This window comes from Vespula pensylvanica, chromosome 3 (assembly GCF_014466175.1).
Source record: "Vespula pensylvanica isolate Volc-1 chromosome 3, ASM1446617v1, whole genome shotgun sequence".
Taxonomy (NCBI): Eukaryota; Metazoa; Arthropoda; class Insecta; order Hymenoptera; family Vespidae; genus Vespula; species Vespula pensylvanica.
In genome coordinates this window covers 7,155,082-7,167,581 of record NC_057687.1, presented here as the reverse complement: position 1 = coordinate 7,167,581, position 12,500 = coordinate 7,155,082, and the positions used below count along the sequence as shown (strand labels likewise).

The 12,500-nt window shown below is 37.3% G+C and overlaps 1 protein-coding gene and 1 long non-coding RNA gene across 5 annotated transcripts in view; one reads left to right on the top strand and one right to left on the bottom strand.

The window, feature by feature from the left end:
• Positions 1-2,369, bottom strand: part of LOC122627974 (dual specificity protein kinase CLK2) — a 13,274-nt gene extending 10,905 nt beyond the window's left edge. The window contains exon 1 of one of the 4 annotated variants that reach the window (XM_043809689.1): positions 146-2,369. In XM_043809689.1, coding sequence (XP_043665624.1) covers positions 146-1,261 — 1,116 coding nt within the window. In that variant the 5' untranslated portion in view covers positions 1,262-2,369. The remainder of the gene's footprint in view (positions 1-145) is intronic. The other 3 variants (XM_043809691.1, XM_043809690.1, XM_043809693.1) reach the window with 3 other exon arrangements.
• Positions 2,370-3,179: 810 nt separating this feature from the next.
• On the top strand, positions 3,180-4,911 carry LOC122627986. Its single transcript, XR_006326957.1, has 2 exons — positions 3,180-3,695; positions 4,103-4,911. It is a non-coding gene; the product is annotated as an uncharacterized LOC122627986 (long non-coding RNA).
• The last annotated feature ends 7,589 nt before the right edge of the window (positions 4,912-12,500 follow it).

Sequence of the window (12,500 nt, the reverse complement as noted above, 5' to 3'; positions counted from 1 at the left end):
CTCATCATCATCATCATCATCATCATTATTATTATTATTAGCATTATCATCATAATCATCATCGTCGTTATTATTATTATCATCATCACCAAGAACAGCAACAGCAACAGTAACAACAGCCATTGCTTGTGGCTCGACAACTTACGATCGCGTGGTTCGTATCCACCTCGTTAATGACAGTCGACGAAGTATTCGACGCGTATGCATTCTTCGTGACTTCCTTTTTGTTATTACTACCACGAGTATTCTTCTTATACTTGCTGGCGATGATATCGGTTGTACTTGGTTTCGCATTTCCTTGACCACCACCGGTAGCTAATTCGCTGTAAGCCTCGTCCATAGCCGCGTATTTCATAATCAAACTTTGTATCTCTTTGCGTTTGGCTGCTCTTTCGGAAATAGCTGGATCAACTTCCTCGTTATCGTCGTAGTTAGGTTCGTGCTTTGGTATCGCATCGTCGGCAATACCACCGCCGGTTGGTGTTTTCTCTGGATCGCTAAGAACTTCCTTGCCGGCGACTAAGCTCAAAGGTTCGACTCTGTTTGGACGAGCTAAAGATCTAAGGGAGGTCGACCTGCAATCGAGTTGTTCGCTTTTACCATTCCGATGCGGCCTGACCTTTCTACTGCGTGTTTCAGCGTGACCGGATTTGTGTCTACCGTAACGTCGATAAGCTTCCGAGCTTAAGAGTGTTTGTCTATCGGACGTCCTACGATGATAACCAGGTGTTTTCTCACGTTTCGACTCTCTAGTGTTAACCGAACTGACGTAAGGATAAGCTTTCTCGCTGAGAAGTACACTGGTGGCACTTTTAACGACGGAACGTGGCATCGATGGTTCCAATGTTTTCTCCTCTCTACCATAAGAATCTCTTCGATGAAAGCTATGCTCTCGTTCGTCCTTTCTTCGGGAATAACCAGCAACGTTTGCGTTACCAAGCTCGATACTCTTCTCTTTATCATCGACATGTTTCTTATTAGTATACTTATCCAATATAGAGGAATACTTGTCTTCTAAACGAGTCCTGGCACTGCTAAGATAATTGCCCGCATTCGGTGATCGTCTTGTTCCGATCGATCGATCGTTCGCCGTAGAAGTGCCACGTACTCTGGTGGTCAATCGTTGAAGCAAATTACTACAAGAATCAGTTAGAAGCTGTGTCACGCTGGTCGTCGTCGAGGAACGAGCATAACGACTACGTCGTGACGCCGATCCTTGTCTGCTAGTCGACATACCGTCGCGTTGCGCGAATATGAACATCGTTGCTGATAGATGATGATGAAATGGAAGAAAACTTTCAAGAGCTCGTTCGATGATCGATAATGGCGATCGGTAATGGCGATCAGTCGACCGTCCGAGGTACGGTCGACTCGATCGTTACCTCGCTCAGCAAAATTAACTTTTCACTCTTAACTTGTAAATAGATAGAGAGGATACCGTTAGCTCGCTCTCCGCTAACAGATTAGATCGAATTAATTTGAAATTCGATATTTCCCTTTCCTTTTCTTTCTTTTTTCTTTTCTTTTTTTTTTTCTTCTTAGAAAATTCCCACTCAAGTCGAAAAAGAACGCGTGACAACCAACTTGCACTTTCCTAAGTCAAATCCCGAATTCCTGATTCAGATTCGTATAAAGTTCACAAAAGCAAAAGGAGGGGATGATATCAGCGACGATAGACGAACCGGTGTACTTAGTTCGAACGATTCCAAAGAAAAAGAAGATCGAAGTGTCACTCGTACTAATTTTGATTTCAATATCGAGTTATGCTAGAAAATAGTATTAACGGAGTTTAAGCGGAGCTGATGATAGAGATCCGTTGGACCAGGTCCGAGTGGTCAGGGTCGAGGGCCAAGAAGATTGCTTGATCCACCGTGAGATGAAGGAGACACATCATTCAAGGTCATCATCGAAGATAGCAACATCACATTCGTATTTATGATCGATAACGAAGTTATATATCTCGAGACTCTTGACGAATGAAAGAAAGAGAGAAAGAAAGAGAGAAAGACCTCCGTTGCGTTTTGAATCTTTTTCTCTTTTTTCTTTTTCGCGCGAAAACGAGTGCCACTCATCAGCCCTCATACGCGATACTCTCTCTCTTTCTCTCTCTTTACGAGTTGATCGCGACGAACGCGTCAATCGAGAGGGACGCGAACGGAGGCACTAAGGCACGTCGACGAAGACGACGCGAACATAGGAGGACGCTGAGAAACGTTCGCGAAGACGAAGACGAAGAGAGGAGCGAGGAGTAGCGGGTACGCCCCGCCAAATACTCTCGTCGCACTAAAAATATCGAGGAGCGATCGCGAGCCCGCTCCAACCTAGCGATGCTCGTTCTACACATTCTCTCTCTCTCTCTCTCTCTCTCTCTCTCTCTCTCTCTCTCTATCTCTCTCTCTGTACCCTTCTTTCTCTTTTGGTGAGAAAGAGCAAAACAGCAAAAGGGAGAGAGAGAGAGAGATACTCGAAAAAGGGAAGAAAGAGAAGATAGCGTATGGTATTACGTAAATTGTCCTCTGGTTGAACTTAAAAGATCCTCATCATCGGTAATATGAGATAACGTAGACAGATAATATACAAAACTAAAGGGAAATTGGTACGTCATCAAGTTGTGAATATATGAATTAAAAGAAATCTAGTGATCAAAAAATCTATAAGATATTCGTCATTAGTAATATTGCTACTAATAGGAATTTAGTAGAAGAGAGTTGATTTATTCTAAAAACGTGAATATATGTAACATCGAGAATTTAGAATCTTAATAGTTTGATATGATCACAGGTGAGGAAAATTGTCCTGGTAATTGGCAAAGCTTTCTTACTTCCTGGTATATTAAGAGATCGAGTTGAGATGACTTTATCGTAAAGAGACAATGAGTCCAGTTCAATCCACACATCTTCGTAGTACCTTGACACGGATAAAAAGATTACGAAAGGAACGGTTTCGATAGCTTTAAGTAGATGTAATGTCTCCGCGAGACATTTCGTCTCGTCGGTGGAATTGGAGTTCGTCATCGACCGAGATACATCGTTGAACTAGGCGACCCCAAAACTGATTGCAATATTTGTGGACCATTAAGAAAGAGTAGAAGAAGAACGAGAACGATCCGATCAAACGATCGATACAAGGATGGATAGATAGATGGATGGATGGATGGATCGATCGATCGATCCATCGATCTATCGAGACGATTCAAGAAAGACGCGAGAAGAGCTTAGATCGAATTAGAAATTAGGATCTAGGATCGCCAACAGAGAGCCCGGCTAGAATACCAATCAGTAGTAGTAGCAGCAGAGCATATCGTCGACATCGTCGGTCGACGCATATCAGTGGGCGGGTTCGTGGACTCTCCGCGTAACTATTAATAAAGCTCGGCTTGTCTCTTCAAGGTCGTAGTCGTGCCTTCGAAAAGAGATATATCGTACGGCCACTGCGATTTGCCGATATATAAATAAGCGCAATTTGGGAAATAACGTGAATTTGTTGGACATTCGAAAGTGATCTCTCACCAAGGAAGAAACGGGGATTATTGTTTTGAGAATAAGAGATCTCGTACGTGTGTTAAGGTCGCTGTTAAGATCGAGTTAATCGAACGGGAATCGGAGAATCGGGTGATGTATCGCTGTTTAAGTCGAAAAGGATCGATTTATGGAATTGATCTTAGTGAGTGAATTTTCTCGATTGACGAAGCATACGTAAGTAGAACCTTATTGTTAATCTCAATATAATCATCAGCGAATTTTTTATTTGCTAAATAATTTTGAAATATATTCCTTTCGAAGTAACTAAGAGATCGTTCGAATCATGGTCGGACGGCGAATCCGTATTTTTTTTTTTTGTTTGTTTTTTCGTTATCGATTATTACTTTACCGTCTTTCATAATATGGCGCATATGTCTTTATATTCATAGAACTCTGCTATTTAATCGTATACCGTAATATCACAGATTCGACAATTTTTAACATTCGGTTTTGCCGATAGAAACGGCATACTGCGATTTAGTAAAAAAAGAAAAAAAAAACAAAAAAAGAAAAAGAAAAAGAAAAGCAATCAGTTGCCAACAGCGAATAATATATCGTAATGAAGATTATTGTATCGACAGATGTAGCATTGATCCAAACCAATCGATGTTCAATTGTTTAAACAAACAAAGGAACAGTAAAAAATAAGACAAGAAAAGCAAGAAGAGGGTGGGAGAATGAACAAAAACTAAACTATGGGAACATAATCGATTGATGTCGATCGACAAAGATTAACGATATGGTCAAAACGTGTCGTGTGAACTTACAGCAACAGATTTTTTTTGTTGATTACAAGAAAATTGTATTTCAGATTATTTCTCTTAAGTATCCTCGTTAGCTTGTTAAATATAAGCCAATAGTATCTATCCTTTTCTTTTTTCTCCTACATGCAATTTTCCAGCTCCGATTAGTTTCCTAGATGGATTAAGTAAGGATAGGTCGGGAGATCGAGTTAAGCACATTTCTAAGACGAAAGACGTATGTAGGGAGAGAAAGAGAGAAAGAGAGAGAGAGAGAGAGAGAGAGAGAGAGAGAGAGAGAGAGAGAGAGAGAGAGAGAGAGAGAGAGAGAAAGCCGAGAAATAGAGAAATCGTAACTCTCGTTTTCTCTTGGACTTAGAGACGGATATAAATCGGCAGGAGATGGCGCCTGTGTCTTGGCAGCCATACTAGTGTGCTACAAAAGTTGGCATACACGCTCTGCGGGAGAGCATCATGATGAAAGACATGAATATACCGGCTTTTCGTAGATTACAATTATATATATATATATATATAATTTTGATAAACAAACTGCAAAGTTTATAAAAAATATTTAGCTAACTTTTGGATCGATAAAAAAGGAGGATTATTAAAAATGCTATTGGTCATGTGATAGCGCAAGCATACAAGAAAAAAAAAAAGGAAAAAAACAGAGTGAAGGCATAATTCCACACACTACCGAGATCCACGCCAAAAAAACAAAAAAAGAATACGATCCAATTAATTGTAATAATAATCCAACAATCTCATATCGTTTTCGTGCTACCTCTGAAGTCGACGTGCCATTGGACTCCGGCGTGACGTCAAGTTTAGCGTCGAAGCATCGAATGTTCGTCGCCGCCGTCGTCATTGTTGTCATTGTCGTCATCGTCGTCGTCGTCGTCGTCTCCGGGACGTTCCTTGGTAACCAGTTATCCCATACAGCTTGTCTTGGCCACCATGAAACTGCAGGCATCAGCAAGCCCAACTCTTGTCCGTTCATCGTTGAAAATGACGAAACCGTGGACGAAGAAGAAGACGACGAGGTGGGCATTGGTGAGCCACCGTCGTATGTTAACCAACACCCAGAATGATCCAGGATGATCCAGGATGAATTTTATCTTATTGGTTCTTCTTCTATTTTTTTTTCTTTTTTCTTTTTTTTTTTTCTTTTCTTTACTTTTTCTTTTCCGATAACGCACGAAGCTTACGCGAAATAGGATAATGGCCACGAAAGTGTCTAACGTTTCTCACTCACGACGCACGCATGCTGCCAAGAGGAACGCGTATTTCTAGATCCAGCTTTTAAAGCGTTTTCTGGGTCAGAAGAGACGTTCCCGATATCTTCCGTGTATTTCTCACGAATCGGTCAACTTTTCTCTCTTCACGTGCCCCCTCGTCTCTTACTCTTCTTTTTTTCCTTCGTTTTCTTATCCTGTCGGATTAATAACCGGAGCAAGTGTTTCCTTACGATGTCTCATTTACACTCCAGTAACGTTCACCTTCCTCACTTTCTACCATCTTCTTTGGCATCCTTTTCAGGAGCAACCATCGATCCATAACGATCTATCGAAGAGGAACTAGAAGATGCTACGTTTAGATATAAAATTTCTCCGATCGATTTGGACGACGATGACGACGACGACGACGACGACGACTACGACAACGACGATGACGATGACGATGACGACGAGGACTTATTCCTGAGAAGGAAGTGGAAGATGAGGACGAGGATGAGGTTGATGACGATGAGGATGACGACGACGACGACGACGACGACGACGACGACGACGACGACGACGACGACGTTGCACCGGCCATCTGGCGAAAACTCGCACTAAAACCGCGGCGAAACCGCGTGACGAGTCCCCCTCGAAAATAGTCCTCGGTCGAAAATAGCCGACGCCGAGTAAGAAAGAAGAATCATCGGCATTCGCTCCGGTACGCAAGTGAGAAAGAGAGAGCAAGAGAGAAAGAGAGAGGTTTCGTTGCGCCACAAGCTTCTCCAGAGCTCGAGAATTTGCCTCGTATCACCTACCAAAAGTGATTCTCTCTCTCTTCTCTTCTCTTCTCTTCTCTTCTCTGTCTTTTCTCTCCTTTCTTCTTCTTCTTCCTCCTCCTTTAATTTCTTCTTCTTCTTTAATTTCATCGCCACGTTTTATCTCTACGACATTGAAGTTAAGCTTAGATATGAAGACGTTAGCACTATACTCTCTCTACGGTGTATCGTATCAAACGCAACGACGCAGAAAGGAAAGTCTACCTCGGGAAGGAAGTAGAAAAAGATAATGGAAAGAGGAAAGAAGAAATCTAACGGGGATATCAAATGCTTAGCTCGCTAAAAGTAGAATTCTCGTATTTCTAGGTAACGGACAATCTAAAATGTTTACGTTTATCATTCCTATTAGATGATTATCTTCTCTGAAATAAAAACTTTCTAAAGTACGATATATACATATACATATAGAATCATTGCTTCGTATCAGCAATATTGTTTGACGTGAGAGTATTATATAGCGATTGTTGACTGTTCAGAACGGAGTACCATCGTTTCTTATTAGAAATTTAAAATCTTTGAAAATCTTGTTGGCCGATAGAGAGCGTCACGATCGATGTGTTAACTCTATTATCGGCCATCATGTTTCATGAAGATCGAGATCTGTCTTAGGGGTTGTTTTTATCATTTTCATTATCATCATTATCATTATTATTATTATTATTATTAATGTTATTATTATTATTATTTCTTTTTTTTATTTATTATTTATTTATTTATTTCATGGATTTACGAAAAACGTTCTCACTTTATTCTTTTATTTTTCCCCTTTCATAACACACCCAGAAAGTACGATTGTTTTATTTGATTTGACCTCTGTATCTTTTCTTATTTAACTAAAAACTCTTCGTGGTAGCGACGGAAGGCGATCGTACAGAAAAAGGGAGAGCGCACGATTATGAGTAATATATATATATATATATATAAATTAAAAAAAAATATTCTTTTTTAAATAAATAAATCATTACCGGGGCGTGCTCCTTCGTTCTTTCGTTTTTTCTTTCTTTTATTGTTCTATCTGTGGAACTATTCCAACTCACCTGACTCCTGGATGATGGCGAACGATGGCGATGCCTCTCCTGGCTCGGCGACGAGGACCCATGATGTCGGTGAATTCGCACGCGACGTGATGAGGTCGGATGAGCCAGGTGGGTACGATCACGATCACGATGGCCGTGCTGCCTACCACTGCTCGGTGAGCGACGATGGCTTCTTTTATATCGCCTCTCTTGACTGGTCCCGCGCTCGTGTTGCCGAGACCTCAATACCCGCTCGCCACTAAAATCATCGAAATTTTCTTTTATACGTTTATGTATTTATTTATTCATTATAACAATAAATCATCAAACGAAATTTTGTTTCATTAAAATTTACGTTATTTCAAGGGGTTGCACAATACTTTCTTTGGTCGACTACTTGACGTTTTTCTGCGGAATTTTCTTTTTCTTTCAGAAATAAATTGAATGGGTATAATAAATTGAAAAACTAGTAATTTCACGTTGTTTTATTGGTATAAAACTCATTTTTATTCGGTTAAATGTAGACTCTCTAATCTGCCATCAGGTTAATCCTTGCACGAAAATCCACAAACGGCTTCGACTCATTTCCTTTTTTATTTTTATTTTTAACATATTTTTACGATCAATTTTTTGAACAGTAAATTTCAGTCTACAATTTAGACGAAGAATTGACAATATATTGTTCCTTAACATCGCCTAACTTTCTTATTTAACCGATGATCTTTAGTTGCAACATTATTTTACAAGACCGTACTGAAATTTTAATGATTTTACGTTAATACGACTGTATATTAGAGTCTATATATCTAATCAAATAGGACAGAAAAATTTTGTTTTTCTAGTAACAACGTAAAATGACTAGTTTTTTATTTACTTTATTTTCTTCCTTAAATAAATAAAAAAAAAAAAAAAAAAAAAGATCAGACCAAAGAGAACCTATCTAATTCCTTAAAAATAAATCTAAAATGTATTACTTTTCCATAGAGAGGGGAAAAAAATATATTAAAGATATTAAGTAAATATTTATACAGGAAGAAAATATTGGCTCTCCATTTTTTTTTTTTTCTTTCCCACGAGAAAAAGAAAGGACTTTATTATTACCGAATATTTGATAAAGAAAGGAAGCTCTCCAAAGAAGGAACCAAAATTCGTGACCTCCACCTTAAAATGACTCACCAAAGGAAGTCGTTAGGATTCGTAATTGGGCAACGATCCAATGGAGTTGAATTTCAAAACGAAGCCTGGTTCCGCGATGCGTACCTATTATACGTGTCTACACTGTGTTTCTTTATTAACACGTTTATCGATCATTTCATATATATACACGTATATGAGCCGTTGAACGATCAAATAATGAAATCATCTCTCCTCTTTTTTATTTATTTATTTTTTTAATTAATTAATTAATCAATCAGAATATCGGTATTTTCCATATTTAATTATACCACCGATCTGACAATATGTATAATAAAATAATTATTATAATATTTGACTGATTGAAACTTGAAATATTAGCTAAATAACTTAGATAAATCCTATATAATATTTCTCAGAAAGACTCATCAAAAGAAATAGAGACTCATTATGAGAAATAAAAGAAAGCCAACGGGGTTCGAACAGAAATGATTCCATAAAGCCTTTCGAAATGACGCATCAGCCGTCCAGATCGGTTTCAAGTACTTTTCTCCGAAGCAGATTAGGTCGAACTACTTGGTTCAAGGTCGGTTGGCTCAACTCGTTAAATAAAAAAAAAAAAAAAGAAAGAAAAAAAGCAATCAAAAAAAAATAAAAATAAAAATAAAAAAGATAGTAAAAAAGGAAACAAGATAATAAGTACAAAAAAAAATAAAGTAATTGTAAGAACAATTCGAAACATTCGAAAAATCAGAATGTACTTACAGGTTCGTGGATACCAAAAGAAATAATTGAAAAAGAAAACCATCGACGGTTTCGTCGTTTATGTTTCGATGAATGCACATGTGTGCATCTTCTTGCTTTCGCAAATGATACTGAAACGTACAGCGGGACAAACGAACGTACGAACGATACGGAATCGTGTGATTTATTGGCTGGAACGAAAGGGATCGTAAACGTTAAATCGTACGAACGTCTGAAAGTATTTGAGATTTGGAATTGGATAGTTTTCAGTAGTGGGAGGATGAGGAGGGAGGAGTAGAGTACGACGTCAATAAAGAAGTCACGATAGAAGAAGAAAGTTAGAAAGAGAAGGGTTAAAGAAAAAAAAAAAAAAGAAAGAAAAAAAGCAAGGACGAAACGAGTAAAAGAAGAAGAAGAAGAAGAAGAAGAAGAAGAAAGTCGATCGAATCTGTAGCTTCTTCTGCAGTTTCGCCTTTTGGATAGTTTCCAAGGTCTTACCGTGTATAGATATAAGCGTGTGTGTATGTGTATACACATACCGCATACGTGGATATTAACACACCAATAAGAAAATTCGGAATGGATGGGTTAACTGTAGAAAATAGGTCATGGGATTTTGCGCAAACGAGCAAATTTTATCCGCAACGCTAGATATCGTCCACCCACGCATTTCAACGTGCCTATCACTTTTTTCTTTGTTTATTTTATCTTTAAAAGAGAAATCGATGAAGGGATGTTCCTTCTATCTTTCTCTTTTTCTCCCTACCCATCTCTCTACTTTACCGACCGAGAGGAATTCAAAAGAGAAATTCTAAATGTAGCATCTCTCATAATAACGATCATCATCTAAGTAAGAACTTTTTTGAGAATGGTCATCGAAGGATGATGAGTAAATGGGGCGGTAAATTCAAGTGGAGAAAATATAGATACAGAGAGAGAGGGGAGGGGAGAGAGAGAGAGACTGTAAACACTATTCCAGTGTACACACTCTCATCGACCCTCTCTCTAAAGTAAAAGAAACTTTAATGACTTAACTTCCCTATCAAGTTTGCTCTCTCTCTCTCTCTCTCTCTCTCTCTCTCTCACTCTCACTCTCACTCTATCTTTCTTGTTCTCTAAGAAAGTGTATATAAGTGAACGAGAACCGTGTATTAGTACCTTCTCTAGATAATATCCACCAGAATATTTAACGTACTTTCTTATTTTACCGAAGCTATGTACCACGAATACTCTTTTTTTCTTTTTTTTTTTTTTACAATGTTAATTAGCGTTTCGTTTTCCGATAAAGCTCGCGTTCTCTCAGCTGTGCGAATCGAGAAATTCTTCGAATTAGATAGGGAAAGAGAAAGAGAGAAAGAGAAATAGATAAACAGAAAGAGGGGGGAGAGAAAGAGGGAGCGAGAAAGAAAGAAAAGTTATTATCTGTTTTGTTTATACAATTCATACTGTACCTTAATATCCACGACGTAACGGAGACGTAAAGTAAAGGCATCCTTTAAACTTTGTTCCTGTCGTCCTGCGAGGTTTGAATTATGCGACCGAAAATATGCACACACACACATACACGCACGCATGCACACTTCCGTTGTTCGAGATTGTCTATTAATAACTTCGTTGCAAAGGATGGGAACCAAAAGTAAGTAGAAATGAAAAAAAAGAAATGAAGAAAAATAAATAAATAAATAAATAAATAAATAAATGAAAAAAAATTAGAACATTTTAATGTGTGTGTGTGTGTAAAAACACAATCTATGAATTCATGTTATTCCTAAAAACGAGATGAAAAGCACTCTATTTAATTGTAAAAGATAAGTTTGGTTCACGAGCAAACAAAATTTGATACGATGCACAAGCGCCATACTATATATATATATATATATATATATATATATATATATATATATAATGTTTATCACGAGCGAGTATGAATAGTGAAGACACATTTTCGGTTCCAAGCTATATTTATATTTTCATAGTCCTCATTTCTAAACTGTGTGAATCTATTAAACTATACGAATTTAACAAAGTGCAGTTGATTTTAACGAGGGAAGAAAATTAAAGTCACATTTATTTATTTACTTATTTACACGCTCGTACAAATAATTAAACAACTTTTAGAAATATATAAAACCTAAAATGTATCTGCATGGGATAGAATTCTCAAGACTTTTGGACAAAGGAATTACAAAAAAGAAAAGCATGAAGCATTTCTCAAAGGACAATGACCGAAAAGTATCGAAGATCTTAAATTTCCACCGGATGTTTACTCTCTTTCTCTTCTTGTGTACGATCTCTTGGCATGTTCTCAACGTTCACAAAGGACGACGGAACAACGCGTGTTACGCGATAAATTTTCTTCCACGTCGTTCTTAACAAGAGGGGGGTGTGGAGAATGGAGGAAGAGAGAAAAAATTAAACGTTCAATACATTATTACCGGAAACATTCAATGATGTTTCTTTTATAAAAATGTGTAAATTTGTTTTATAAATATTATTATTAACATATAAGTATTAAAATCTTTGTCCAATTCAGATGAAACTTTGTTCAGTACCACTTTACGTAAAGTATAGGCTACTTAATTCATAGTGATATCCATAAAAAAAGAAAAAAAAAAAAAAAAAGAAAATTTAAAAAACAAAATAAAAGAAAAGAAAATAGGAAGAAGACTCAAAAGATTAATGATCTCGAGAGATTTTGAAAGGATTGATCACAACACGGAAGAAGAGACTTCAAATGTATTAAATCACAAAGAAGATATATTTCATCCTATTAACGTGCCAGTACTATACTATTCTTATTATTACCTACGTTCTACCCTTTCCCTTCTCGTCTTTCCTTCTAATAATCCGTACTAACGGTGTTCTACCTTGACCTCACGTCGGAAAGAACACGATCCTAGTCACGAATTTCATTTCATAATATCGTACACAAGATGACATGTACGTATACAAGATAGTCTAAAAATTCCTGAGATGGTAAAAACTTCGTAGGTGATATTAAATATCGATTACTATTTTTCGAGTCTTTTTTGGCTGATATAAAAATAAGAATAAAAAAATAAAAAGATATAAAAAAAGCTTAAAAGAAGATTTCGGAAAAATGTAATTGATAATTAAAGATCTTTAAAATCATCTAGGAATTTTTTGTTAACACACACACACACACACAAAATTGGTTTTATGTGTATATATATATATATATACATACACGCGCGCGCACATAAATAATGAAAATTTAAATATACGTATAGAGTATTTTTTGCATCGAAATAAGATTCATAAAAAA